The sequence below is a fragment of the Stigmatopora argus genome, chromosome 4, assembly GCF_051989625.1.
Source record: "Stigmatopora argus isolate UIUO_Sarg chromosome 4, RoL_Sarg_1.0, whole genome shotgun sequence".
Lineage (NCBI taxonomy): Eukaryota > Metazoa > Chordata > Actinopteri > Syngnathiformes > Syngnathidae > Stigmatopora > Stigmatopora argus.
In genome coordinates, this window is record NC_135390.1 from 14,827,034 (window position 1) to 14,854,202 (window position 27,169).

General features: G+C 40.8%; 1 protein-coding gene across 2 annotated transcripts in view; it reads left to right on the plus strand.

Annotated features, from left to right (window-relative positions):
- adamtsl4 (ADAMTS-like 4) overlaps positions 1 to 27,169 on the plus strand; it is a 59,748-nt gene that overhangs the window by 12,282 nt on the left and 20,297 nt on the right. Inside the window, exons 1-5 of one of the 2 annotated variants that reach the window (XM_077598522.1) lie at positions 2,104 to 2,294; positions 4,476 to 4,539; positions 9,427 to 9,974; positions 10,282 to 10,870; positions 24,174 to 24,276. In XM_077598522.1, the coding sequence (XP_077454648.1) occupies positions 2,272 to 2,294; positions 4,476 to 4,539; positions 9,427 to 9,974; positions 10,282 to 10,870; positions 24,174 to 24,276 (1,327 nt within the window). In that variant the 5' untranslated portion in view covers positions 2,104 to 2,271. Of the gene's footprint in view, positions 1 to 2,103; positions 2,295 to 4,475; positions 4,540 to 9,426; positions 9,975 to 10,281; positions 10,871 to 24,173; positions 24,277 to 27,169 lie in introns of those variants that run through there. The other variant, XM_077598523.1, reaches the window with a different exon arrangement.

The following is a 27,169-nucleotide window of genomic DNA, read 5'->3' on the forward strand; positions in this document are numbered from 1 at the left end:
GCCCCACATATACACTTGGGCTCCCCGTTTTGGCTTCCAGCGCCATCCTGGGCGTCAATGGCATATTCATTTTGGTCTTTTTAATGGTTGTGGGAATTGAAAACCACACGCTGTATGTTATTGCGCCCTTTTTGTCACAAACGCTGCATCCAAAATCTTCCCTTTTGGGGGGTAGGTGCTTGAAAAGTTTGGCTATGCGAAAAGTTTTAGATACATTTTATTTTTGAGAAAATATCAAATCGGATTGGATTGGATCACTTTATTCATCCCGTATTCGGGAAATTTCATTGTGACAGTAGCAAGAGGGTGAGAATGCAGATACAGGAAAGGCATAGTAGTTATAAGTTAGACAGTACAGTCACAAAGGCTGCAGAACAACAAAGCAAAAGCACAAAGTACAAAGCAAATCAAAGTAAATGGGATCATTAAGAATCACCAAATCAAATCATTAAGACAGAAAATCAGCAAAACACAAATTGATGCACAATTTACTTTTGTGGGCTGTGGAAAATGATGTGGCGGACCAGATCTGGTTTGATGCCATTGCTTTAACAGGTTAACACTTTGATTCATTTGCAAAAGAAAAAAAATAGAATTCAAGTATGGTTTTTAGTTACAGAATGAATTAAGATTAAGAACTTTTTTTTTTCAATATAACTTGACAAGGCCAAGTTTTATGAATGTCTCATTGGCGATCATAATTTACTACAGCTGGGAGTCTCACTTGGCCAGCATAGAAATGATTTGTTTGACAGCAAGCACCAATTCCCAGAAAAATGGAGCAGGTCCAAGGACCTTAGACAAGATCCTTCCATTACATTGTTTCAGTGCCACTGAATGCGATAAATCTCTAATCCATTTTTAAGGTCATTCATTGGCCCCTCCCAGTAGAAAGGGATTGGACGTCTAGCGCTGTCAATGGCACTGAAACAAGAGTATTTACAGCAAATCTTGACATTTTATTTTGTGGGTCTCTGAGCTTGTCCTCAAAGGTGGGTGCATTCATTCATTTTCTGAACCGCTTATCATCACAAGGATCGTGCTGGGTGCTGGAGCTTATCCCAGCTAACTAAGGGAACCAGGCGGGGGGCACCGTGAATCGGTGGCCAGCCAATCGCAGGACACGAGGAGACGGACACATCCACAGCTAGGGAAATTTTCAGTGTTCGACCAGGCTACTATGCTTATGCTTGGGATGTGGGAGGAACCCAAAGAAAACCCATGCAAGCATGGGGTGAATATGCAAACACCGACCTTGGGATCGAACGCACGACCCCAGAACTGTGAGGCCGACATGCTAACCTCTCTGCCGCCAGGCTGCCCTGAAAAAGAAAATTATATTGTTTCTAAATATATATTATGACCGGCGGCATAAGTGGTAGAACATTGGCCCTACAGCTCTGGGGTCCTGGGTTCAAATCCAGGTCGGTCCAACTGTGTGGAGTTTGCATGTTCTCTCCGGGCCTGTGTGGGTTTTCTCCGGGTACTTTGGTTTCCTCTCACATTCCAAAGACATGCATGATCGGCTGATTGGATACTCTAAACTGCCCCTAGGTATGAGTGTAAATGGTTGTTTATCTCCTTGTGCCCTGTGATTGGCTGTCAGCTGGGATAGGCTCCAGCACCCCTCGTGACCCTAGTGAAGATAAAGTTGTTCAGAAAACGAATGAATGAATGAATATTATGACCAGAAATTGTTTTATATAAAGGGTTAAAGGTCAACTTTTGAATACCAACTGTCCACTGGACTGTCCTGCATAAAACAGGACTTATGTCCACTTTAAAAATGACCACTGATGTATCATTATTGCTTAAGGAGGAGAAAACTATACTAAAAAGTTGACTGGCCGAATGTGTGTGTGTGTATGTGCGTGCGTGCGTGTGTGTGTGTGCGTGTGTGTGTGCGTGTGTGTGTGCGTGTGTGTGTGCGTGTGTGTGTGCGTGTGTGTGTGCGTGTGTGTGTGCGTGTGTGTGTGCGTGTGTGTGTGCGTGTGTGTGTGTGTGTGTGTGTGTGTGTGTGTGTGTGTGTGTGTGTGAGTGGGGGGGAAAGGGAAGACTTCCCACTTTGCACATTGGCGGGCAGTGACAGGAGGAAAAGGGACACACACACACGCACAAACTCACTCTCACAAAAGTGAGGGAGAGAGAAAAGAGAGAGGGAGAGTGAAGAGGCGAGGACAAGAAGTTGGACACTTCATTGTTTGCTTTTCCTCACATCCCAATAATCGATCCCCAAACTGGACTGAACATTTGGACCGGAGTCGGTGGAGCATGCGGCTCGGTTTTGTCTTCAGGTACGCGGTTCGACCATGTTTCTTGTTTTGGGGCTTTTTTGTGGCTTTTTTTGTGGCTTTTACGCACCGCGCACTTTTCTGCTGGCGCACGGGTTGACGTTAAAATGGTCGCCTAAAATTCCAGCGGTAGGATCGGAACAATGTGTCACAGTTGCCCCGGTCTCGCAGGGGGTCTTTACTTCGGCCTCGGCGGCTCTTTGCTGCGGGGGAGACCGTGGGAGATCGGGGGAGATCGGGGGAGATCGAGGGAGAAGGCGCTCCACCGCACTGGGAAGAGGGGAGCAATTACCCGGACTCGAGTGTGGCTTGCGGGCTGCACGCCTCGGTGATGCTTGCGGTTCTTTTTGGGAGAGAGTAAAAAGAGAAAAACGGTCTCTTTTGGGTTGGAGTCAGGCGTTTTTGGAGCGTGTCAACATGGCAGGATGGCTTTTAAACACTTGTTTCCAACGCACTTGACTGTCTATATTGGAATGCTTTGGAAAAAAAGTTATTTAAATGCCATTGAGAGTGATGAACATCAAATTCAATGGAACTGGGATGGACTCAGGATGTTCTGGGGCCAATGACGGTGGTAGACGTCCAATCTTTTATTTAGAGGTCATTTGAGTGGTGATCAACCACTTGTAAAAATACATGTCAAACTTTTTTCTTAAGAGAAAGAAAGTCCAAGTGAAGCACATTTCAATGGAATTGTCAAGTATGTCACCACGTTTTTGTTACAGGTTGCAACAAGTAATTAGTTTAGGCATTGATTAGCCGAGGGGTGGTGAACATGCGGCTCTCGAGCCGCATGTGGCTCCCGGCCAAAATTAATGGGGCTCTTTGCTTCTTATCATATTTTTTTTGTATATATATATATATATACTGTTGCTAATTGCATCGTTTCATGTTTCTATTATTTTCATTTTCTCTTAAAACACTAAAACTTCGCCACCTCCCGGCCACTTTGGATTGGACAGCAAGTGCCGTCAATGGCAGTCGTAGCCAAAATGAAAAGAAAAAGCCAATGAAACAGAGGTTTAAAGCACAAAAAATACATTGCTTCAACAACAAATGCTGACTCAACGTAAATGAAGTCGAGTAGGTGAAAATCACACAGGTCAGGTCAACGTAACTTGTAGTAGGAGGTTTTTATACAATAAAAAACAGCATTTATGCCACAAAATACTAACACTGTTAACAGGCAGAATACATGGATTGCCATCTGCACATAGTAAGTAGGCTTGCCTTGCTTTAAAGTAAAGTTTCTAAGCAAACAAAAGCTATTAAAGGTGAATGTTTTGTTTTTATAAGTAAACTTCAGATTGTTTTAATTACAATGTAACAGTTGACCAAAAATGAAGGTCAATAAAGTTATCCAATATAAAAGTTTCAATTTATTATGGATATCAAAAGTGTACACACCCCTGTTCAAATAGATGCTTTTACAACATTTACTGGGAATTTGGGACCTAAACCATGCACAGCTGTATCAAAACGAAGAAAAAAAAACATCAAATCAAGAGGAAAACTAAAAGTGAAGTGTTCTAGGCAGCTTTTTTTTGGGCCACACTACTTTCGAAATGACCCAAACCACCCAAAATCCCTTTTCAAGACATCACTCCAAACCAGAAACCACAGCCAACCGCAATTAAAGGTAACCAAAGTCGCCCTTCAAGAAAACGAAGTAACTCTCTTGCCTCTGTTGATTTGCAATCTGTTGCAAGTAATTACGCTTTAGAAAGGACAAAATTCCAAATGAAACCGCATTCTCCAATACAAACCGCAATATTTCAACACCAAACTCTAAAAGATAAAAAAAAAGCTGTACAGCACATTGCCAAATAAATTTTAGCCTTTTGACTGATTGTTCCCGCCCGCCAGTGTGTGTGTAGCCCATCCACGGGGTGTGTTGGGTCGTGGACAGAGGCATGCGAAGGAAAAACATGCTTTCTGTTCAAACCCATTAGTGTGTTAGCGCCTCGTAGGCTTTTTCCCACACTGATGGAGATGTTTGCCTGTGGTAACATGAAGGGAAACATCAACTTTGATTCAACCCCCGCAGTAGACCACCCGCCCACCACCTGTGGCGTGCAATCATAACTAAAACTCATTTATGTCACTGTCACAGGATAAAGACTCCATTCAGTCGCTGGCGTTTTTTTTTTTAAAGCTTCCGTTTCTCTTCGTCTTTCCCTCCAGGCTCTATGCGCTGTGGGCCTTTGTGGAGGTCGTGACCTCCGTGACCAAGCCTGCCAAGCGGAAGGTGAGTCATGAGTTCGTCACACACTGCAGTCATTGACTTTGCCTGGTTGCAAGGTGAAAGGTGAAGCCATCAAACGCTTCGCAGTTGTTTCCCTAGCCCACAATAATCGGAAGGCTCGCTTTCAAGCCGTCCTGGCGGCTCGATGAGATCGCAACGTGTCTCGGGAGTCTCCGGAGGAACCCATTTTTCGTGATATAAAGCAGTATAAGCCATACGTTGGAGCCTCCTTCAATTCAGAATGAGGTATATTTAAATCAAGGGTGTCAGACTCGGGTTGGTTCATGGGCCGCTTTAACGTCAACTTGATTTCACATGGGCAGGACCATTTTAGATATAATATTTAGATTTTTTTTTTAATAAATAGATTAAAAGAACTGGATTAAAAGCCCTGAATATTCAGTTTTTTATAGATGTAAAACAATGTTTATTTTAGCTTTTTTTAAATCTATTTTTAGATTTTACAAAATGATTTTTGAACTAAAAACACAGAAAAAAATGATTAAAAAAATTACAATTATTGATTTAAAAGGGGGAAAATCAGGAAATTTAATATACATCTGTACTCTTCATTTTAATTTGATCCTAAAACAGAAAGTCGCCACTCATGATTTACTTTCCCGGGCCACATAAAATGATGTGGCGGGCCAGATTTGGCCCCCGGGCCGCCACTTTGACACGTGTGCTAGAGGGTCCTTAATACAGCCGTCACTTTAAATTTGTTAATTATATTATTTTAATTACACCTCAAATTTGTGCATTATTGTACATTCAAACTCATTAGCTGTAATCATTGGCCGCCAGACCATCCCAGTCAGACAATTTTAGATATAATATTTAGTTTTTTTTTAAATAAATCGATTAAAAGCCCTGAATATTCAGTTTTTTATAGATCTAAAATAATGTTTATTTTAGCTTTTTTTTTAAATATATTTTTAGATTTTACAAAATGATGACGAGAAGAAAAGAACCGAGATTGTTGGTACATAAACATTATTGAATATACAGTATTATACCCTGAGTGGGCAAACTATTCTACAGAGGGCTGCAGTGAGTGCAGGATTTCATTCCAAACCATCAAGAGGACACTTTTTTTCCACCAATTTTGTGTCCTACAAGTGGAATTAATGGATTGCAGTCAGGTGCTTCTTGTTTCCTGCAGAAACCTCTTTGGTTAAACTCTCTGCGCTGATTCGGCTGGAACGAATGGCAAAGAGATTTTTCCATTTGTTCTGAGCCTTGATGGATCCCTCTTGGTCAATTAAAATGGGTTCAGTCCCATTTATTTGGGGGTCATCCTCCACCAACCAGGAAAGAAGAGAAATTCATTCCAATTTTAATGGCATTCAAGGCAGGATGGACGTGTTTCCTCATGCCTCTTTTTGATGGGTTGCAATGAGATTTATCTCATGTGAAATATGTGCTGTGCTTCAGTAATGTAAGGAAACACAAACATCTATTTGGCCTTTCAACCTTTTTTGTGTCAAAGTTTAACGAACATATGGTAGTTCATTCGCAACCACCCCTCCCACTTTAAACTGATTGGACGTGTGTGGTCATCAATTACAGTTAGTTCATTTTGCTTTTGTAATTTCCCCTCATTTTTGGTCGGCACCTGTTGATTGGATTGGATAACTTTATTCATCCCGTATTCGGACTATTTCGTTGTTACAGTAGGTCACTTAACCGGAAGTGACCCAAGAATGTCCCTAATGGAATGGGAAGTGACTTAACCATCTGAAAACTGACTTGTAATTGCTCTAAAATGAAGCTTTCTAGTGAAAAATGTTGTGCGCAACCTGTTGGTTCCTTTTCTTTGAAACATTTGTTCAAAACAATCTTTCGATTCCCGACGATGACCCTTTTGGGAAACAACGAATCTTAAAATTGGACCTTTTCGACCCGATGACGCAACCCTGAGTACCAACCTATGCGAGCAAACTCGTGATTTTGCCGACCGTGTGTAACTTTTTGAGTCATTAATCCGTTTTTTCCTGTAGTGGGGCCCGTAGCTGTCAAGGAGCCACAGTGACGCCTTTGTGATCGAGTTAAAAAAAAGTTGCGGTGGGCGGCAGGTCTGGCCGTACAGTGTTGGAGGAGTCTAAGCAGTAACAAGTAGCAGGAGGTCACTGGCAGCTTCTTTTGGGTCAATGCGCACTGCTCATTAATGCTTTAGCTATGTGGCAGCTGTGTGTTTGATGTCACTCATTGCGACACACACACACACACACACACACACACACACACATACACACATACACAGTCCTTAGTCTTGTCCGCTTTGACCCCCCTGCTCATGAACCTCCCAACTCATTTCTCAAGGTCCTTTCCTTGTTGTCCCGCCTTTTTACCTTGGATTTCTCATTTGCATTCCAACAATCTTGACTTTAACATTATGGAACAAGGTTGGGAAGTACCTGCTGCTCTCAAGAGCATTTGACTAAGCGTCAATTAGGATTACAAAAATATATGGTATTAATGGAATGTCAGTATAATGACTGGATATTATTCAGACAGCTTTTCTTTTAAGTGGGAAGGTGGTTTAAACATTTTAGACATGGATTTCTCAGAATAGTTGCCAGGAATTTTGGCCCGTTCCTCCTGACTGAGCTGAGTTTCGAGGCCGCTTTCGTTGTTCGCGCCTTTTCAGGTCTGCTCATAATTTTTTTTAAACCATTCGAATCAGGGAAATGTGATGGTATTTCACATTTTCACTAAATGTTTTTTTGCTCACAAAGTCAGTTGTTTTGCGACATGCACCAGTCCCTGTTGTAGCATAGCAAAGACAAGATGTTTTTCATAGTTGGGATGTTGTTCTTAAGCCTAGAAGCTTCCTGTTTTCCCCCCAAATTCAGCAATAGTCATTATGGTCAAGGAGTGTAATTTTTCCCCTTCCTGGCCGAAAACTCTCATGGTGTTATTACCTGTTTGAAAATGTTTGAACAGATAAACGTGGCATCTTCAGGTTCCAGGAAATTCAAATATTTTTGAATAAACGTATCAGAAGATACCCAAGGCATGACATCATCCTTTCTTGATTTTCCCAAATTACTTTAATATAATGTTCTGACTTTGGAGAAAGTAAAGAAACTTTTCAAAGAAAGGCCTTCCCTCATTATTATAGTATTAAGTCAATATATTTTCGTAAACCAAATGGACCTGAAATGGTAAAAGTTCACTGATTCCATGCCATACAATGAGAACAAAAACTTTCTAGGAGACGCACGCGTGGGCAGCGTGTTTACCCACACTTATTGACACACTGGACAGGGAAGTGGAGCATTCATCATTTCGACAATGGAAACTTTTGTTCCTTGCTCATTTTCTGCTGTTGTGCCAAGCAGGCCAGCCAGCGACATGTTATGAAATGACTTTTATCATTTCACGCCGCATAGGAAAAAGAGCAAAGGCCAGGCTGGCGCTTGTTTTCCTTATACACACACACATGCACATACACACTTGACTTTGCATCCATCTGCTCTCAAGCTGCTTGCTTGGCAGGTGACTCAATCCTCCTCAATCCATCCTGATTTACCGAGACTTTAGGATTTAGATTTTGGCCTCAGAAGGAAGGAAACTCGTGAGACTGAGGATCATCGGCAGACTCATTTACCCAGTGGTGTGGGCAAAAGTATTGGGACACTTGGCGTCGTGCCCATATGTAACAAGTTCCACTCTTCTGGGGAAAGTTGGACGTGTCTGTTTGAATATTATGCTTTTGAAGTTCATCCCAAAGGTGTTTGATGGAGTTTTTTTTCCATTGTTAACTCATGCCAAGCAGGCTTTTTTAGGCTTTACGAGAAGGAGAGAAAATACCTTTCCCAAAATATTCCACGTAGCCAAAAGGCATTGTAGTCGAATATGAGTGGCTACAGCTTTCATTTTGATTCATGTACGCAACTCACCTGATGTTTTTAACTTATTGAACTGAAAAGGCAGTAAATGATCAGGTTTCAGTTTCTCAGACATCAAATCCATTTTGATTGGTAAGTTTTTCAATTCAGGGGCAAAATGCCAATACTACAATGCTGTCCATGTTGTCTAAATTGTTCCTCTTTTTTTATAACACAGAAATTGATCATATAATTTACATGGCTAAGATTCCTGTAGACTAAACACTTATTAGTTCTCTAATTAAAATAACGGCTCAGTCTAATCAAACGTTCCCACGTCCAGATGTTTTGTTCAGAAGCCAAGCAACTGACCTTAAACATTTCCATCATACGTAGAGCAACACAAACATACACTCCCAACTTGGCTTTTTAGCAGAGAGGGTGGTCAGAAAAACATCACACTTCGCAACCGTTTCCTGCTTCCAACCACATGTTTTACAAATTCAAGAGTGTAAACAGCAACTGTAAACGGCTTTCCTGGAAAGATATGTCGCGTGTTATGGTCAGGCACACCAAAGATGCTTTTTTGGGTGTGGAATTTCCAAATACAGTATGTGATTACACCAGAGTCATCGCTCTTATTACAGAAGTAGAACAGTGGAATGCCAATATTGCACAAGTATTTTGACTATTTGTAATTTCTTGTTAGACTATGTTAGAAAACAAACGCTGTAACGGCCAATATGGGACGCCATTTTTATTTCCCGACAACTTAAGTGTGTACTAGCAGCTGAAAGGGACGGTTAGCTCAGCAGTCAGCACGATTGATTGTTACAATGATTATTTGCCGTAAAACAACAGTTAAAATGTAACTCTTTTTAAGGCAGTTTGTTCTCTATATGACAGTAAAAAAAAATCCGTACGATTCTGGCAACGGCAGTGCCCAGAATTTTACAGCAATTATTGAACTATTTTTTTCCTTTTTAAACGAGTGTCTTACAGACAATTGATCAAAGTCCAAGATGGTTAAAATCTTGTTTCTGTCTAAATGTGGCAGGTGGCTGGGCGGAGGTCCAGACAGGTGTTTGAAGCGGAACCCGTGGAGGGCGTTTGGTCAGGCTGGGCGGAGTGGTCCGATTGCTCCCAGCCATGTGGCGTTGGCGTGTCTCAGAGAGCCAGGAAGTGTCTTCCACCTCCACCCGTCTCTCCACCCATCTCCTACATGCCACCCAACTGGGGTAGCTATCGTCCAAGTGGCGCCGGGGGTTCGCTCCTCTCCTCCATGCGGCCCTACCCCCCTTCCCGTCAACACCTGCCTCATCACCAATCGCCTAATCCCAACCAAGGGGTGTCTCTTTATCGGAATAACCCGCCAGGAGGCCACGTCGGGCAGGGCGAGCCGTCTTTCTATCAAGCTGAATACCCGACGGCTAATCAGAACCGAGTGTCCGTGTACCGATCCCCTTACAGCGGTCCCTCACGTGCTTACAACCAACAACAACGCACCATCAGGAGGCCTGGCAACCATGGAGCATCGAGAGGGGGAGGAGGAGGAGGCAGCAGGCGGTCCGTCAGCACCAGCCGGGAGGCTTTGCCTGTCAGGAGGTAAGCCCAATGAATCCAACAAGTGCAGTCTAGGGGGTTCTACAATGCTGTTTTGTATGATGATAGTTCAAAACTGCTTTGATTGACAGCAGTGGCCTATAATTATGTTTTTTTTCCAAATGGGATTGCACTCCAAATTGTGGTTTGGTTTGCTTCAGACAGAGTACACTTAATGTGAGATCTGACATTTGCTTTGTTAAGCACCATGAGTTTGTCTGCTACGTAGGAAAATTCAATATATATCATATTTTTTTCTCAGTTTTGTGTCATTGTGATCCCGAAAGACCGTCTTTCTCGTGTGTCGCAGGCCTTCGCCCATCCGTCCAGGTCAGTTTGGGTACGGGAAAGTGCCCTTTTCCCTGCCTTTGCACCGACCCAGCCGGCAGGCTCGCCACACCAAGAACGGCACTACGTCAGGATCTCAGCGAGCCGTCGCTGATGACGACTTTGTTGATGTCGATGATGAAGAGGACGCGACTACCCCCGCCCCCGCCACGACTGCGCCACCCCAATCACATGCCAGAAGTGAGCAGAGACGGGTTCGAGTCCCACACCCTCCTGAAATCCCGCCACGTTCTCCATCTTTGTCATCGTCGGTCCCGTCGGGTCATCGACTGAATTTTTGGAACACTGTGACCGCGCCTCCTCCACCTCCTGTCTTGCCTCACTTGCATCCCAACTCGCAACTCCACTACTCCTCCCCGCTTCACCAGCCCTTACACAGGGAAAGGGCACCTCACCCGGGATTCGGACCTCAAACCCCACAAGCCGTTAACGTGTACCCGCTTCAGCACCCCCACGGGCAACACATGGCGGTGGAAGCAGGAGGCAGAGGAACGCCGCAAAATTACAGGTGTTCCGGTCCCGAGACGGAGTATCGCAGGTGCTTCTCACAGGTAAGATATTCTTTCACTCATTAACTGCTTTATTTAACATTAATTTCAAATGATGCCAAAAAAGTTCCATCCAAATTGATTGCTAAAAAATTTAAAAACACCACTCAACCTTTTAGTTTACACTTTTTAGTGTGTTTATGTTGGGTCAGGGTGCCAAATGAGATTTTACGAATGAATTTCAGTGTTTTATTTTAAAAAAATCTATAACAATCGGGGAGAAAAAGATTTGTTTTGCTTTATTTACTTTTTCAACATTTAAAATTTGTAATTCTTTAAGTAATTATTTTTAAAATTACAAAGAAAAAAAAACTGCCCCCCACATGCTTGTTTTTTAATAATCTCCTGAAAAAAAAGTCGGGGGTGTAAAAAAAAAAGAAAAAAAACGTAAATGCATTATTTCTGAGATTTTTAATTAATTTTTCTAATTTATATTTATGCCTGCACACTGGTGTTTTTGAGACCTACAGCACTGATTAGCATTAATGAGGGCAACATGTTGAGGGCCGGTGGCATTCAACAGAGAATCTGAAGGTCAACAGAGTGTTTTTGGAAGGTTTGATCATTCCCTAGTGCCAACACTAGCCTGTTGTCCATGATCACTGACATGGAACCGAGCAAGCGTGTGTGTGTGTGTGTGTTTCTGGATGAAAACCAGAATACACACATCTGCTGAGAGGCTTTGCTCGTGATGGGACTCACCCGGGGCTAGGGAAGTGATGGTTTGTGCCAAAATGAGCTTTGCTGTCTTATTTGGGAGTTGGACGGCTGGTGTGAGCTGTTACTTGGTAACGAAACTAGACAGGCAGGTGACAAAGGCAGGTCCATCTCACCATAACTGCGGTTTCACAGAGACAAGAATGCCACCAATGCAGTGTTCCCACAATTAAAAGTGACATTTCGAAAGCTTTCCAGTTCCACTTTGAGGAGGTCCACTGGCTGTCTGAATGATATCCAACTCTAGAAGCCACAAGTCAAAGTACAAATGTAATCCTTTATCACCCAAGCCATATTTGGTAACATGAGAACAGATTTAAAATAGACACTGCGCGACTGACTTGGTGTTGACATTTGGTACTACCAAGTATTATAAGGTACGACTGTATTTCGAGTACCTGGGCAGCCAAGTTTCCAAGGATACCAAGTTCCGAATGAGGATGGTCCATCCAAATTGCCATGGGTGAAGTACCCTCATTCAATAAATAAGTTTTAAGTTGACGTGACTTTTTACCTTAGTTCAAACCTACAGACGGTGGAAGAACTCAAGAAAAAAATCAAGGGATTAAGTATCAAATTTGCATGATAAACTTGGATTATAAAAGAGTTTATTCAATTTTGGGCTAATGAGGTCTAGTGTCTCTGAGGTCATTGGATTGGAGTGGAACTTTATTTCATAAAAGGATAACAAATTCACGTGACTATGAAATATGGCGACCCTTTGAATTTGGCTGCTTTGGCAGATGTGTGCTCTTCTAATCTTAACATTTAAATTGTACTGTAATGAGTAATGGCATGCCAGTATTTTACTGAGTGATGTTATGTATAATTTAAACAGTAGTACATAGTGAGTAGACCTTTGATACATAACAAAATGCGGAAAGTTGAGTCATTTCCAGAAGAACTGCAAATTCAGGATAACATTGTTCTCTAATAGTTTATCTTTGTCTTTTGAAATGATTCATTCAAAGAGTTGTTGTTTTTTGCAGTTCCCAACTGTACTATTAGATGGGGTCTTCTTCTTTACAGTAAATGAAGAAATATTAGAGGACAGGGGCTGTCTGTAGAATAGTTTGAGGGAAACACCCGTTGAATGACTACAGCGTGTCTTCAGTTTGTCGACAAAGTAGATGCAGATTGTTCATTTCATTGTCATCTGGACTGACCATTTGATTTCATTGAGGTCTCTGTTTTTTTCTGGTTTCTTCACCTGTGCGTCAGTAAAGTCGCCACATCAATTAGTCGGCAGCTACAACCCGAGTGGTAAACTTTTACACGGTATTGTGAATCATAATGACTTCTCATAAAGCATAAAAATAAGTCTTTTGTTCAATAATCATGACTCACTTTGCCTGTAACTGCCCTTGAAAGATGTCCAGTACATTTTTGAGTAGTAAAGTGTGAGGAAAAAATCTTCTCAGCATTGTCACGCTTAGTTGTACTTGTTCTCTTTTAGTCAAGGTCGCAGATTTCCCACTGTGTACTCGCATTGACTGCAGCATTTTGCGACCAGCAATAAATGATACTCAACCATTGCAAAGCTTCTAAAATGCAGCCAAAAGTCAATTACCTTCAGGCTAGCAGACCTTGAAACGCAGTTATGTGGATCGAAAGTATCATTGGTCTTCCTATTTCCCGGGGATCGATCACACGTGTTGCCCGGCGTGATGCACAAATGCAATCAAGATGAGGAAAGTGATCCTCCCAGATTTGATCACAAGGACAAAAATAGGGGAGGTGACACGTGACCATGTTGTTTAAGAGAGCGCTGCTGATAAGGAGCCATTGAAACGCTTCTCGTCAAGCGGAAGTGGGCACTCGAAGTCTCGGGGCGAGCGCCCGCTTGGCACGCTCGGGCTCTTGACTTTACTCTGTCAAGATCACTCGCCAGCTGTGCCCTCTCACAGTGGCTTTCATCTGCCGCTCCTTCGCGACAAGACCCATCGAGAAACACATTTAGTCTCTGGCAGCGACTCTAATCGCCGTCCTGTGACGCGAGAGTGTCGCCCTGCATATTTAGACCGCTTTAGCTTGGGCACAGGCCTCGTTTGTTCTGCTGTTACTGGTTCACATTTCAACTGGTGTCTTTTTGCCAGAAATGGTAAAGAACTTAATACAGGGAATGCAACAAATGATAGTCGATTCATCCCCAGATATTTTTTCCAATTGCCCAATATATTGGCTCACATACACATCAGATTGTGTGTATATATATATTTTTATTTATATATATATATATATTTATATATATATATATATATATTTATATATATATATATTTATATATATTTATATATATATATATATATATATTTATATATTTATATATATATATATATTTATTATATATATATATATGTGTGTGTGCGTATGTATGTGTGTATATATATGTATGTATATATATATATATATATATATATATGTGTATATATATGTATATGTATGTATATATATACATGTGTGTGTATATGTATATATATATATATATATGTGTATATGTATGTATATGTATGTATATATATATACATGTGTGTGTGTATATATGTATATATACATATACAGGCTGTACATTTTAGTGTCAATGTGCACTACGACCATATCTATGGGCTGAAAATAGTTTATAGTTTAACTTTGTGTATTATGAGATGTATGTATATGCAGTGCATCTATTTATTTATTTATTTATTTATTTTCCCCCCCAATTCTTGGGCTCCTGTGTCTGCATTTGTCTAAAACTTGACAAAACAGATATTATTTTGCTTCATATTTTTTAACTTTCAGGCTTTTTTTGCCACCTGTATAGTCACTTTGTTCAAAACGATCACGTTTAATTAATTTTGCATTGCACAAAAGATAAAATCATCCACAAAAAAACCCTCAAGCACTCACTCATACCTGAAAAATTAACACCGCCGCCTACCATGCGATTAACATTTTACCCAGCTTGCCTCATGCGCATGTGTGCATGAACTAGAATGAGTGTGACACTTGTGATTATCTGCTAGGTGTGTGTCATAACAAAGCCTGCCTGAGGCCCAACACGAGTGTAACTGGCTGTGTGTTTTTACAGTTAACGTGGAAATGAGCGATGTGTGCGAGGGGGTGACGCAGTCAAGTAGCAGTGAAAGGGGGTTCTGTTTTGCCAAGGATCAGTGGAAGTGAGGTAGAAAGTTCAAGGCTGCAGGCTAGTGTTGCGTAAAAATAAAAAAGTCTTATAATGTAAAATTAGGAAAACTATTAACTCATTCGCTGCCTTTGATCTGTTCCAATGGATTGGACGTATACCGCCGTCAATGGCGACCAATGTGTTATGTTCACATTACGTGGGCTCTGAAGAGTCTCTTGTTAAACAGCAGTTTAGTCGCAGTGGAATGCGAATGTGTGCCAGGAGAAAAGAAGAATTCATGGAAAAGCGTGTGTGAGTTAGAGACCTGTGTGTGCGGAGGACCTCCTGTCAGAAAGATGGGGGGAGGAAAAGGTGGAATTTGAGAAGCAGCAGCCAAAGGAGGAAGAAAAAAAAAGAGCAGCAGACATGTCTTTTCATCACTTGAGGTCCTCATAAAAGGAGGAAGAATCCACAGACAATCACGGACCCGGTCGGCCCTCCTCGGAGAGTAAATATTTACAGGCAGCCGGTGGGACACCACACGCGATGAAGACGTTGCTATCTCACAGCCTTACCTGGCTTCCATGTCGTGATGATGTCACGCCCCACAAATGTGTTTATTAAGGGGTTGTGTGCACCATTGAGTGACAAAACGGTCCCGAATGGGTTGAAGCATGAACACAACACCTGAGCACATGTTTTCATTTTAATGCTCTTTGGAGTTTCACAAGCGTGTGCCACCTTTTGATCATTAACTCCTGTTTGAGTTGGAGCCCCTTGCTTTTCAAGGTTTTTATTTTTATTTTTACAGGTTGTTTATCAGCACCCTTTTTATTAGTGCACTTGGGAAGTTAAAAGAAAAGTTGGAACTGATGAAATATTTCCTGAATAGGAGTGCCAACATGTGTTTTTTATGGAAAAAACACTGTTACAATGAGAATTCTTTTAGGAGGTTTTGAAAAAAATAAAAAAGCAAATGCAATACAGACTAGTGCTGGGCGGTATGATTATGTACGTATATATCATGGAAACTGTAGTACATTTGCTATCATCATAATTCTCTTTTAATGTCATTTTGCGGGCCGCTTTAGCGTCGACTTGATTTCACGTGGGCTGGACCATTTTAGATATAATATTTAGATATTTTTTTTATAAATAGATTAAAAGAACTGGATTAAAAGCCGTGAATATTCAGTTTTTATAGATCTAAAACAATGTTTATTTTAGCTTTTTTAAAATATATTTTCAGATTTTACAAAATGATTTTTGAACTAAAAACACAGAAAAAATGGATTAAAAAACTACACTTATTGATTTAAAAGGGGAAAATCAGGAAATTTAATATACATCTATACTCTTCATTTTAATTTGATCCTAAAACAGAAAGTCGGCACTCATGATTTACTTTCCCGGGCCACACAAAATGATGCGGCGGGCCAGATTTGGCCCCCGGGCCGCCACTTTGACACATGGGATTTAGATTGTTTTTGATCGTTTAGAAAATTCAACTGGACAGGAAAGCGTTTTGTGCAGCACTATTTTGTAGTTCACATTTATGACTGGCCCGATGAGGGGAAAAAATAAGATACTATGCCATATCATTATGGGGATATCTATTGGCCCATATCGTGATCGTTTTAATTTCCAGATTGCCCGGCACTACATCAGACGTACAACAGTAGTTGTAAACTAACCATATCAGTTGCGATAAGTAGAGTGACAAGCAAGGGAGTGCTAATGCAGTTCCAGTCAAAGTCTAGATTAGGAGTCTCTATAGATTTGAGGGAGCGGGGGGTCAGTGGGGCAGCAATTTTAATTCCCCGTGCTCCATAGATAGCTGCATAGGGAAACTCACATTGTGCTAACATTGGCGCAAGTACTGACTGCATTCTTTCTAATTGTAATGACGAATGGATTTATGGGCTGATTTGCTAATAAAAGTTCATCCTTATCTGAACAGTAGGCTCTTTTTTTGGTAAGTAATGTAGAGCAAGAAACGCTCGAGGGTGTGACCAACTTGTGACTACCAAGATGTCAGTCACCCCTGGGCGGTTCAAAGACCACACGGTAAAAATAAGTTAGGAACAAATTCCTTGAAGAAGAGGAAATAAAAGAACTTCTATGCACCGGAATCCAGAGTGATGATAAGCATTAACTGGAATGGGAAAGTGTTTTCTGTGGAAAACAATGTAGGTTTGTCGCAAAGGAACATCTGGAACAATACGTGGAATTTCACTTGGATTTCCCAGTGATCTCTAACTTATCTTTTTGCATTTTACCAAACAAGTCCTTGTTTGGTTGTTTTTCAGCCTCGTATCTGCTTTGCTCCGTGAAGGCAAAACGGCGTATCTGCGTGTCGGCGTCTTGAGCCAAAGGCCGGGATCGTGATAGATGCTTTTTCTTTCCTCGACACCACTTCTGACTTCCTGCATTTAGGGTTCAAGGCTGGGGTCGAGCTGTTTCCAGCCAGACAATGCCGATCGCTCGCGACAAACAATACCTTCATGCAAACATTCACATACAGATAACAGAAAGGTATTCGTCATACAACACACGCAGGCAAATAACATTTCCTGCCAGCTTAAAATCATCATTTTTATATAATTATGTGCAATTCACGCTGTTGTTTCTCGAGCCAGATCTGGCCTGCCATACATTGTGGCGTCCAGCAAAGTAATACTGTGCTCTGATATTACGTTTCTCAGTAAAATACATTTTAGTCATCCCCAATAAAAGAGGTTTTTTTTCACATTACTGTTTTCCCCCTTTTTTCAAATGATTAATAACCAAAAAATCAGTAAATGAATAGAAAATATGTTTAAACAAAAACCTATTTTTTGTGCTTTACCAAAAGTTTATATTTCTAAAGATTAAAGAAAAGGCAAATAAAATTACAACTAGATAGGTAATCCAGATCCAGAGCCACAAATGTTCAGGGGGGTCCTCCGTAGTTGACAAAGTATGGTTTGCATCAAATCGTGATGTTGGCTTTGATGGATGAATGGATTGATGTAGTAAGCGTGGACATTTAGATCGATTGCACAAACTATGGTATGCTTTTGATCGAGACATCTTTTCGATGGATGGATACAAAATTCATGATGCGGTTTGCCTTCAATTCTGACTTTTTTGATTGATAGAACATGTGATAATGCTTTGAGTCATTACTTTTTGCTCTTACAGATAAGCGGTATGGAAAATGAATGGATAAATAGATCGAAATGAATAGATAGAAAAGATGAAAACTCTATATTTTCCAATTTTTGATACCGATACAAAAACCTTCACCGTGTTCTCCTCAGATTTGCACTGCAATGGTCACTTGTCTTCGCGTGTGTGTGTGTCACATGGCAGTAATGCTAAAGGAATGGCCCAGTCAGACTTTTCTAATGCACAAAGCATTGAGGTCACAATGTCCAGCTGTGCAGGCGTACACTTACTTGCTTGGCGCGAACCTTGCTGACATTCTCTTAGCTGCGCACACATGCTAAAACCTTCTCGCTTCCACACACACACACACATATGCTCCTCTTTTATAAAACTCATTAGTTGCATCTGGCTCGGGCTTTGTTTTTCACCCGTACGTGTTGTGTGTGTGTTCGGGGCTCGTGTGTGTTTGTATGTGTGTGGTATCGTATAACTGTGTGCGCATGGCCTTCGCGCTATACATCCAAAAAAACACACTCCAAGCAGCTGCATTGACTTTTCTGCAAGATTCTCCTTTCTTCCATCTGTCTTTCACCCGTTCTGTCAGCCCATGCCGATGTTTGCTTTGCCACGGTTCCTCCGCGGGTCGCCTTCATTCATCACGGCAATCCGACGCTACCGCCGCCTTCGATATTGCCAACAAAAGCAGCAGAATTTTTTCTCATGAAAACAAATTGCGTCATGAAGAATTTCAGTCTTGCATAAAACTGTAGATCAGGGTTCGGAAGATGTAAAATGACTTTAACAGCTAATGAATAAAAGAGAAGCTTTTTCTCCCAAACTGAAAAAGTGTAATCTTTAGTTTTGCAGGATGCATGAAGTGAACTATGAAGACGGCTGTAATCCATTAGCAAAGGCCATAGTTTCCTGGTGTTAAAGTCAAAGCCCAGGAGCCCAGATGTGGCCCAACACCTCATTTTGTGTAGCCCATGAAAGACGTGTATCCACTATATGTTTTTCTCTAAAATAATATTCAAATAAAATGTCCATTGTCCTCGATGAAAAACAGAACGAGAGAAATCAGAGAATAGTTTTACTTTTGCTTTTTTTAAAACGACACTGTTCAATAAGATAATATAAAACTAATATTTTTTTTATAATTGAAAAAACCTTTGATTAAAAAAAAATATTTTTTTTTTAAAATAAAAAAAATTGTACAAATGCAAGTATTATATATGTATATATTATACTTGCATTTTATACATTTTTTTTAAATTTTAAAAATATATAATGAAAACAATATTTGCTGTTACGACACTTAAAAAATGTCCAGTTCTTAGATTTTCGTCTTCATGATACATTTTTGACTGATGTAACTTATGCTCCAGAAATACATAAAATACAGTAGTATTTCTAATATTTTCCATTACAGTACTCCAATTAATATTTTTGAAAAATGCACCTTCACCTAATGTTAATGTTTCTCCATCTGCAGTTAAGTCAACAAATGCCTTCAGCGATTATTTGCAGATGAATACAATATTTCGTGCCTGGCATTAGTTAACTGAGATTTGACTTCCCGTTGGTGGTTTTTCCACGGAATGCTAAACAACGATGAAAAGGGACATTCCCCAAAGAAGTTCAATTAAATGAGGAAGGGAGTTTTTTTTTCCAGGAGCTATTTGTTGGCTTTCAGTGCCATGCGCTACTTTCTTGTTTTGCTGGGTTTGCTTGTGAAACAATCTTACAGAAGATTACTTACCAAAGTAACAATGAGCAATTGTACAAGTGAAGCCCGCGTGTGCCAGTGCAGACTAAGAATGTAAACCTGTTGTACTTTCCATGGGGTGGGGGCGTCTTTACCTCTGACCTGGAGGGAGGGTAAGATTACATTCCTGAAGGAGTCTGTGAAATTGATGCTGGCCACTGACACTAGCGTAGCGTTATCACTTATCAGCCTTTATTGCTTTTTCGTGCAAGTTTTTCCTCTTCTGGTTCTGAAAGGTTATGCAAGATAGATGATCGATGAGTTCCCAAAACATCAAGTCACCACTCTTAATGACAAAAGACAAGCCAGATCTTTAGTACAACAGGAATCCTTCTGACAACGCCTATGCAAAGTTAACCAAGAACGGTTGTCACGGTTACTGTAACAGTTGACTTTGAGGCGAGACGCTAGCAGCGGGTAAACAAAAGTGATCTCACTTGTGTCAGCAGCAAAGTTGAATCTTTTAAGGGTCTGGAGTGTGAATAAAGGCAGTTGGAAGACGACCGTGCTTCATTCCACTCACGTCTTGTTTCCTGTCCTAGTGGAGGACTAAATGACTTCTTGTCTGAAAGGGGCTTCAGGCGGAGGCATGGAGAAGTACTGAGTGGCTTCAATTAAGCCGTCAGTTTCCCTTGCATGCACAAAACTTGAATGACAAGGGATCTGCAAGTGGAATTATCATCTGATGATTCAAAGCACAAGCACAGCACAACGGGTTGAATGCTTGAACCAAGATGGATTTATTGTAAAACCTCCTTAGTGAGTTGAATTTTTTTGCTTGCTTGCAGTATGAGCAACATAAATGAGCAAAATATTCCCATTTCAATGCAGAATGATCGTATGAATTATGAATCTTGGGTAACTACTTCTCTATACAGCACAATCTTTCAAAGAATGATGAATGCTGTCTAGTAACCCAACAACAATGCCAACGCTCGAGTATTTTAATTTGGCCAACAGGTCCAGACACATCATTTTGTCTCTTTCCTGTCACCTCTTAAGCTATTTCCCGCTCGTTAGAAAAACATCTCCTTCTTTTAGGCCTCATTCATTTTCTCCCTCCCTTCCCGTCAGCTTTTGTGGGGGGGACTGCCCGCTCCCACGCCCACCCAGTGAACACTTCAGTGTAGCAATCCTTACAATAACACACAAATACTCTCCAGATCCCCCAAACACGTCTTCTCTCCTCGTCTTGTCTTGGCCCATTTACTCCTCCCTTCATTGAGTCCATTAGCCCCCTTCTGTTTTTTTTACACACTCCCCCTATAGTGACATCATGGCATGGATGTACTATGTCTGCAACGTTTCACTTTGAAGCACCTGCTCTTCATAACTGCTCACATACACATGGTGCTTGTATAAAGGGCCTCTGTTGTTTATGGTCAATCCTCCAGTTGGGATTGGAGCTGAACATGTTTACATCCCTAGAAATATTTACAGCTATTAACAACCGCAAGCAGGCAGATTTACACGTTCAAGCTTTAAAGTCATCGGGTGACACTTGTATAGTGACCTTCAGCTGCCCACACACACTCGTTTGTGTGTACTCGGAGGGCGTGCATACACGAATGGCATACTGAGCCTGAATTTATGCCAAACCACAAACCATCCTTGTGATGTCCATTTGATGCTCACACATCTGGCCGTGCTTTTGGAGCATTGCGAGGTTACCGTTTTAAACCGAGCAATTTGGGAACCACACTTGAGCACATACATGCACCTATGTATTGTCTTGTTTAATAATTCGTGAGTTTACTGCAAACTCTTTGGCTGCACAGATGCCTCCCGTGTGCGGTCGATTGGTCGCCCCGACCGCGACAACGGGCGACCAAAAGACCGGCGACCAAAAGACCGGCGACAAAACAAGGTAAAACAACACGGTCTACGCATCAATAAATGCCAACAATGGCCATGAGCAGTTTAACTGAGCCGACGTGTGTGTATAAGAGTTTGTATGTACATGCGTTGTCCCTTTAAGAAGCTACGTCAGTCAGGGACTTAACAAGTTCTCCAACAAAAAAACAAAAGTCCGGGAAATTTGGAGCTTTTCTTTAGCCTAATAATTACTAGGGCATTAAGTATGACTAAATAGTAATTCGCAGTTTGTATTTAGGGAATTTGAGCAACAATTTAAATGGTAATTATCAATAACCTTCCGGGCGACCAAAAGACCGGCGACCAAAAGACCGGCGACCAATCGACCATGTACCGATGCCTCCGCCCATTGCACGTTGTCACTGCATCCTTGGGCGAGGTGCTTTACCCAACATGCGTATGTAAAAGTCGTGCAGGAGTGAGGTCTTAATGCTCAAAAGGGGCATCGGGGAAAACGAGCTGCCTCACTTCTGTCAGTTTGCCCCTGGGCAGCTTTGGCTACAATGAAGACTTATTGTCACTAAGTGTGGAGTGAATTAATCATGCAATGCAAGACATCTTGGAGTACTCTAAAACCACTATATAAATCCAATATATTATTCATTTATTCATTTTCTATACCGGTTTTCCTGACGAGGGTCGTGGGGGGTGCTGGAGCCTATCCCAGCCAACCACGACAGCAGCAAGAGGGAGATACCCTGAATTAGTTGCCAGCTAATCGTAGGCCGCAATGAACAGGCAACCACTCACACTCATAATCAAACCGCCACCGAGTGGGAATCAAACCCACACTGCCCGCAAGAACTACTGCATCGTTGGGTGGTTCCAAAGTAGTATTATTATTACTATTAATCAATTTTGACTGGAAGGTTTGGCAGGCCTCCTTCGCGACGATGTCACATACCAGTCCAGGCTCGTCCCTTTCAAAGTAATTTACACTCACAGATAATACTGTAGACTCATAATCAAAACAAATGGACAAATTGTCCCCGCACGTCACATGAATGTTATTCAGTTTCCATTATTTTTTTTATGTAATGTTAAAAACACGCACACAAATGTATCCTTGTTTTGGCGCATAATTGGGTTACAGTTGACGGAATGACCAATGGATGCAGACGCAGACGCGCCCATGGCAAAAAAAAAATGATCAAAAGCAGTGTCTATAAATTGATTTTTATTTTTATTTTCATGGTTTGTCTGTTGCAAATTGTCACAAAGGCAAGTTTGCATGGGAACTGACCGTCCCAACATATGTGTGTTGATTGATACGTCGCTCTTGGATCCACATAAGAGTGTCGAGGCAGCATCCAGCTGTTAGTGACAGCTGTGTGTCTTGAGAAAAGTAAAAGAAAAAATGGAGTTCCAAGGACAAGGAGATTGTAAAGCTTTAAAATGTGAATTATACTAACTCAAAGAGATTTACTTATAATGTGAACGGGTGTGTGCGCACATATGTTGTCCAGGAGTTACAGTAAAATTTGGTTTAAAATTCCCAAGGTCGGACAGTTGCACTAGTGACGTATGGATCCTTGTTTCATGGCAGATGTTTACCAAAAAGCAAATTGGTAGAATTTCCATGAATTTAGGGAATGAAGACTAAATGGAGAATAAACATATTGTGTCCAGGGCCCATTTGATAACCAAGGGGACAAAACTGCTTCCCTTATGCATTAAATGCTAAAGTTATATGTACCAGTCAAATAATATGTTGTACATTTCTTACTGTGAGATAGTTAAAAAAGAATACGGTAAAGAATGAAGGAAAGACTTTGAGCTTTTTAGTAAACTGCCTAACTGTACCGTGTAGTGTTGAAGATAAAATTATGCCTAGCAAGTAAAGAACATGGTTTTAATGGTCAAAAATGCAGGCTGTTCATTGACGTTTTGGGGTTGCTTTGCTTATTCTGTTACTGGATACATTGACTTTGTGCATGAGAAATATGCCAAGTTTTTTCTTCTTTATCACACATCATTGGTCTTATGCTAGCAAAATGATCCAAATGTTCCAAAGGTATATTCACAAATATTTGAATAAAGGCACCATTCATTTACAAGGTTATTTATAGGGTTTCTGTATGGACAGACCAGATTTTACTTTTTTTTTTCCTTCACCTCTTTTTTTTGAGTGTTTTCCACTGCAAATAGGCAATAAAAGAACAAAAACTTTTCGCCCATGGCGGGATCTCAAATACTCTTCCCAACACATTGAATCTGAATATTTTCCAAATAAAACCGTGACCTGTGTTCAGGTGCCGTGTGGGATTCAATGTTAGTGTTTCGACCGATAGTGTACGAAATGAAAATTTTCAGATGTGACACTTGTTTAAATGCAATGCAGTGTTTGGGGGTCAAGGAGGGGAATCTTTCTCCTGTTGAAATTCAGGTGGACTATGCTTTAATGTGGTGCGCACACACGTGTTGTTGTAGTTGCTCACATTTTGCGGTGGTGCACTGAAAGCCAAGATGGATTTATACGTGCGGCCTGTTCCAGAAAATCTATTCCTTATGGTAGAGTGCTTCCTGGCTGCCAAAAGCAGCGCGCAAACTGAGTGTGTTTGTGCTCCCTAGGTGATTCCCCTCTTTTTGTTATTAGCGGGGCTCCCCCTCATATGATTTTCAAAATTGCCTCTCTCAGGACCCAATGTTAAAAAGATGGCTGAGTGATTGTTTGAACAATTTTGTTCTTTCAGGTGTGCGCTGGTGCCACGCTGGATTCCAGGGCCGAGCAGTGCGCCGCTTTTAACGTCAAGGAGTTTATGGATCGTCTCTACAACTGGGAACCTTTTACTGAGGGTAAGGGAACTGTTAAGACTTCTCTTGATACGCCATGTTTAAGTGAGTTAAATGATGAGACGTGAAGCACAAATATAATTACTGTATTTTTGTTGAATGTAACCTGGGACGTCCAGAAAAATACATATTAAAAAAAACGCAACAGCGCAAAGAAAATGCACAAAGAAGTGGGTACAAGTATGTATAATTAACATTAAGTCGCACTTTAATGTAAGTCGCATTTTTGGAGACACTTTATTTCACGTGTGTCAAAGTGGCGGCCCGGGGGCCAAATCTGGCCCGCCGCATCATTTTGTGTGGCCCGGGAAAGTAAATCATGAGTGCCGACTTTCTGTTTTAGGATCAAATTAAAATGAAGAGTATAGATGTATATTAAATTTCCTGATATCCCCCTTTTAAATCATTAATTGTAATTTTTTAATAATTTTTTTCTGTTTTTTTAGTTCAAAAATCATTTTTTTAAATCTAAAAATATATTTTAAAAAAGCTAAAAGAAATTTTGTTTTAGATCTACAAAAAACTGAATATTCCGGGATTTTAATCCAGTTCTTTTAATCCATTTATCTAAAAAAAATCTAAATATTATATCTAAAATGGTCCGGCCCTCGTGAAATCAAGTTGACGTTAAAGCGGCCCGCAAACCAACCCGAGTCTGACACCCCTGCTTTATTTAATCAGAGAAGGACAAACAATTCAACATAATCGTAATAATAAAGAAATGCTGGGAAAAGATATCTTTTAATGTAACATAATAACAGTTTTTCACATAACTACAACCTAAATGACACAACATAACTTGTTACCCAAACTCTTTATCACTTCTTAACAACTTTGCCAACCGTGGGAGTAGAAGGCCTCCCTTCCCACGACCATTAGAATTGGGGTAGGCGGGAGGTGGGTAAATGTTCTTTTTTAAATGCCACATGGTGCACTGTAAAATGTAAAATAAATAAATAATTTAAATATAAAATTGAAAAAAAATCCTAACAAAAATCACAGTTCTCAGTATTTTCCCGTAAATGTAACCGTTAAAATATTTTTAAAAAACTTTTCAGGTGCATAGGTCGCAGAACCCAGCCAAAATATGAAGAAGTGTGATTTCTAGACAGGAAAATATAGTAAGAGTATTTAGAAGAGAGTAAAGAGTGTCAGTCTGTTTTCCACCCTTTGGATCGGGTAGGTGGGGGCGACAAGAAAATCACCCGGGCTCCAACTTTTTTATTTTTTTTCCATTCCTCGCACAAAAAAACGTTTCTCCTTTTCTGTTCCCGTCTCATTTGTCGGACGTCGCCCTTTCGGGCTGCCAAGTTTCTTCTCCCTGCTTTGACTCCGAGATTCCTGCTGAGTGAGATAAAGACGAGGGAGCCAAGGAAAGGGAGGTGATGTGATCAAAGTGTCACATGAAGGCGATCTGGTCCCACTGAGTTTTGGTTTCCAGGGGCTCCAGTTAAATGTAGGGTGAAGCGAAATGTTTGGAATCTAGGACAGTATTAGAAACATCCCTTTTGGGAGGTACTGTGAATAGGAAAAGTCCCCACACGCTCATTTATATCCCTAGGTTTTAATAAGGTAAATCATTTTCAGACTTTTTTCCACCAATAGCATGACTTATGTCTGTGCAATTCTCTGTTAAGGTTATTCATCATTTCAGAGGGGAAATAAAAATAGACAAGTCAACTAATGTTCTTGCATAAGTCTGCACACATTTTCCCACGTGTTTGTGAGATTTTGTTATGGTCCGACGAAACCAAGGTTAAACTTTTGGCAATCATTCCAAAAGGCATTTTTGCATCAAATACTGGCCTACTTCAATTTAACTAATTCACTTTCAGTGTAGTGTTCAGGTGTGGTAGTTACTTGAAAAAGAAAATGGAATGGAAATTTTCCGTCATTTACAGCAATGGCTGTCCAATCCATTCTGACTGGGATGGTCTGGTGGCTAATGATTACAGATAATGAGTTTGAATGTATAATAATGCACAAATTTGAGGTGTAATTAATATAATATAATTAACAAATTTAAAGTGACGGCTGTATTAAGGACCCTCTAGCACACGTGTCAAAGTGGCGGCCCGGGGGCCAAATCTGGCCCGCCGCATCATTTTGGGTGGCCCGGGAAAGTAAGTGATAAGTGCCAACTTTCTGTTTTAGGATCAAATTAAAATGAAGAGTATAGATGTATAATAAATTTCCTGATTTTTCCCCTTTTTAATTGTAATTTTTAATCATTTTTTCTGTGTTTTTAGTTCAAAAATCATTTTGTAAAATCTAAAAATATATTAAAAAAGCGAAAATAAACTTTGTTTTAGATCTATAAAAAACTGATTATTCAGGGCTTTTAATCCAGTTCTTTTAATCCATTTATATTAAAAAAAACCTAAATATTATATCTAAAATGGTCCGGCCCACTTGAAATCGAGTTGACGTTAACGCGGCCCGCGAACCAACCCGAGTCTGACACCCTTGCTCTAGCATCTCAAGTGCCTTGCCAAGTAATTGCTGAATTGTTGTTTTGTAAATAAATTTGCTCAAAAGTCAAAGTGGCTTTCCTCTCCAGAATGACGAGTTAGAACTCTGCATTTCAATTTTTGCACAAATTTTAGCATCCAAACATCCAGACAATTTATACCAGTGGATGGCAGTAAAAACCGTCCCAAGTTGACAATACATTTTGATTGACTGAAAGCGAAAGCATCAAATATTGGTTCAAATGTTATCCGGCAGTCTTGCACTTGCAGGTGTTGTTTCCGTCTTTTTCTGTTTGGTTTTCTCCAGTCTCGTCCCCCCCGCGCCCTCCCCTCCCCTCCCGTCACTTCCTGTCCCTCCACCGCCTCTCTCTTTCTCTTTTTCAGTTGGAGTTTTGTTTAGATGGACAGATAGCGGGCGGAAGTGT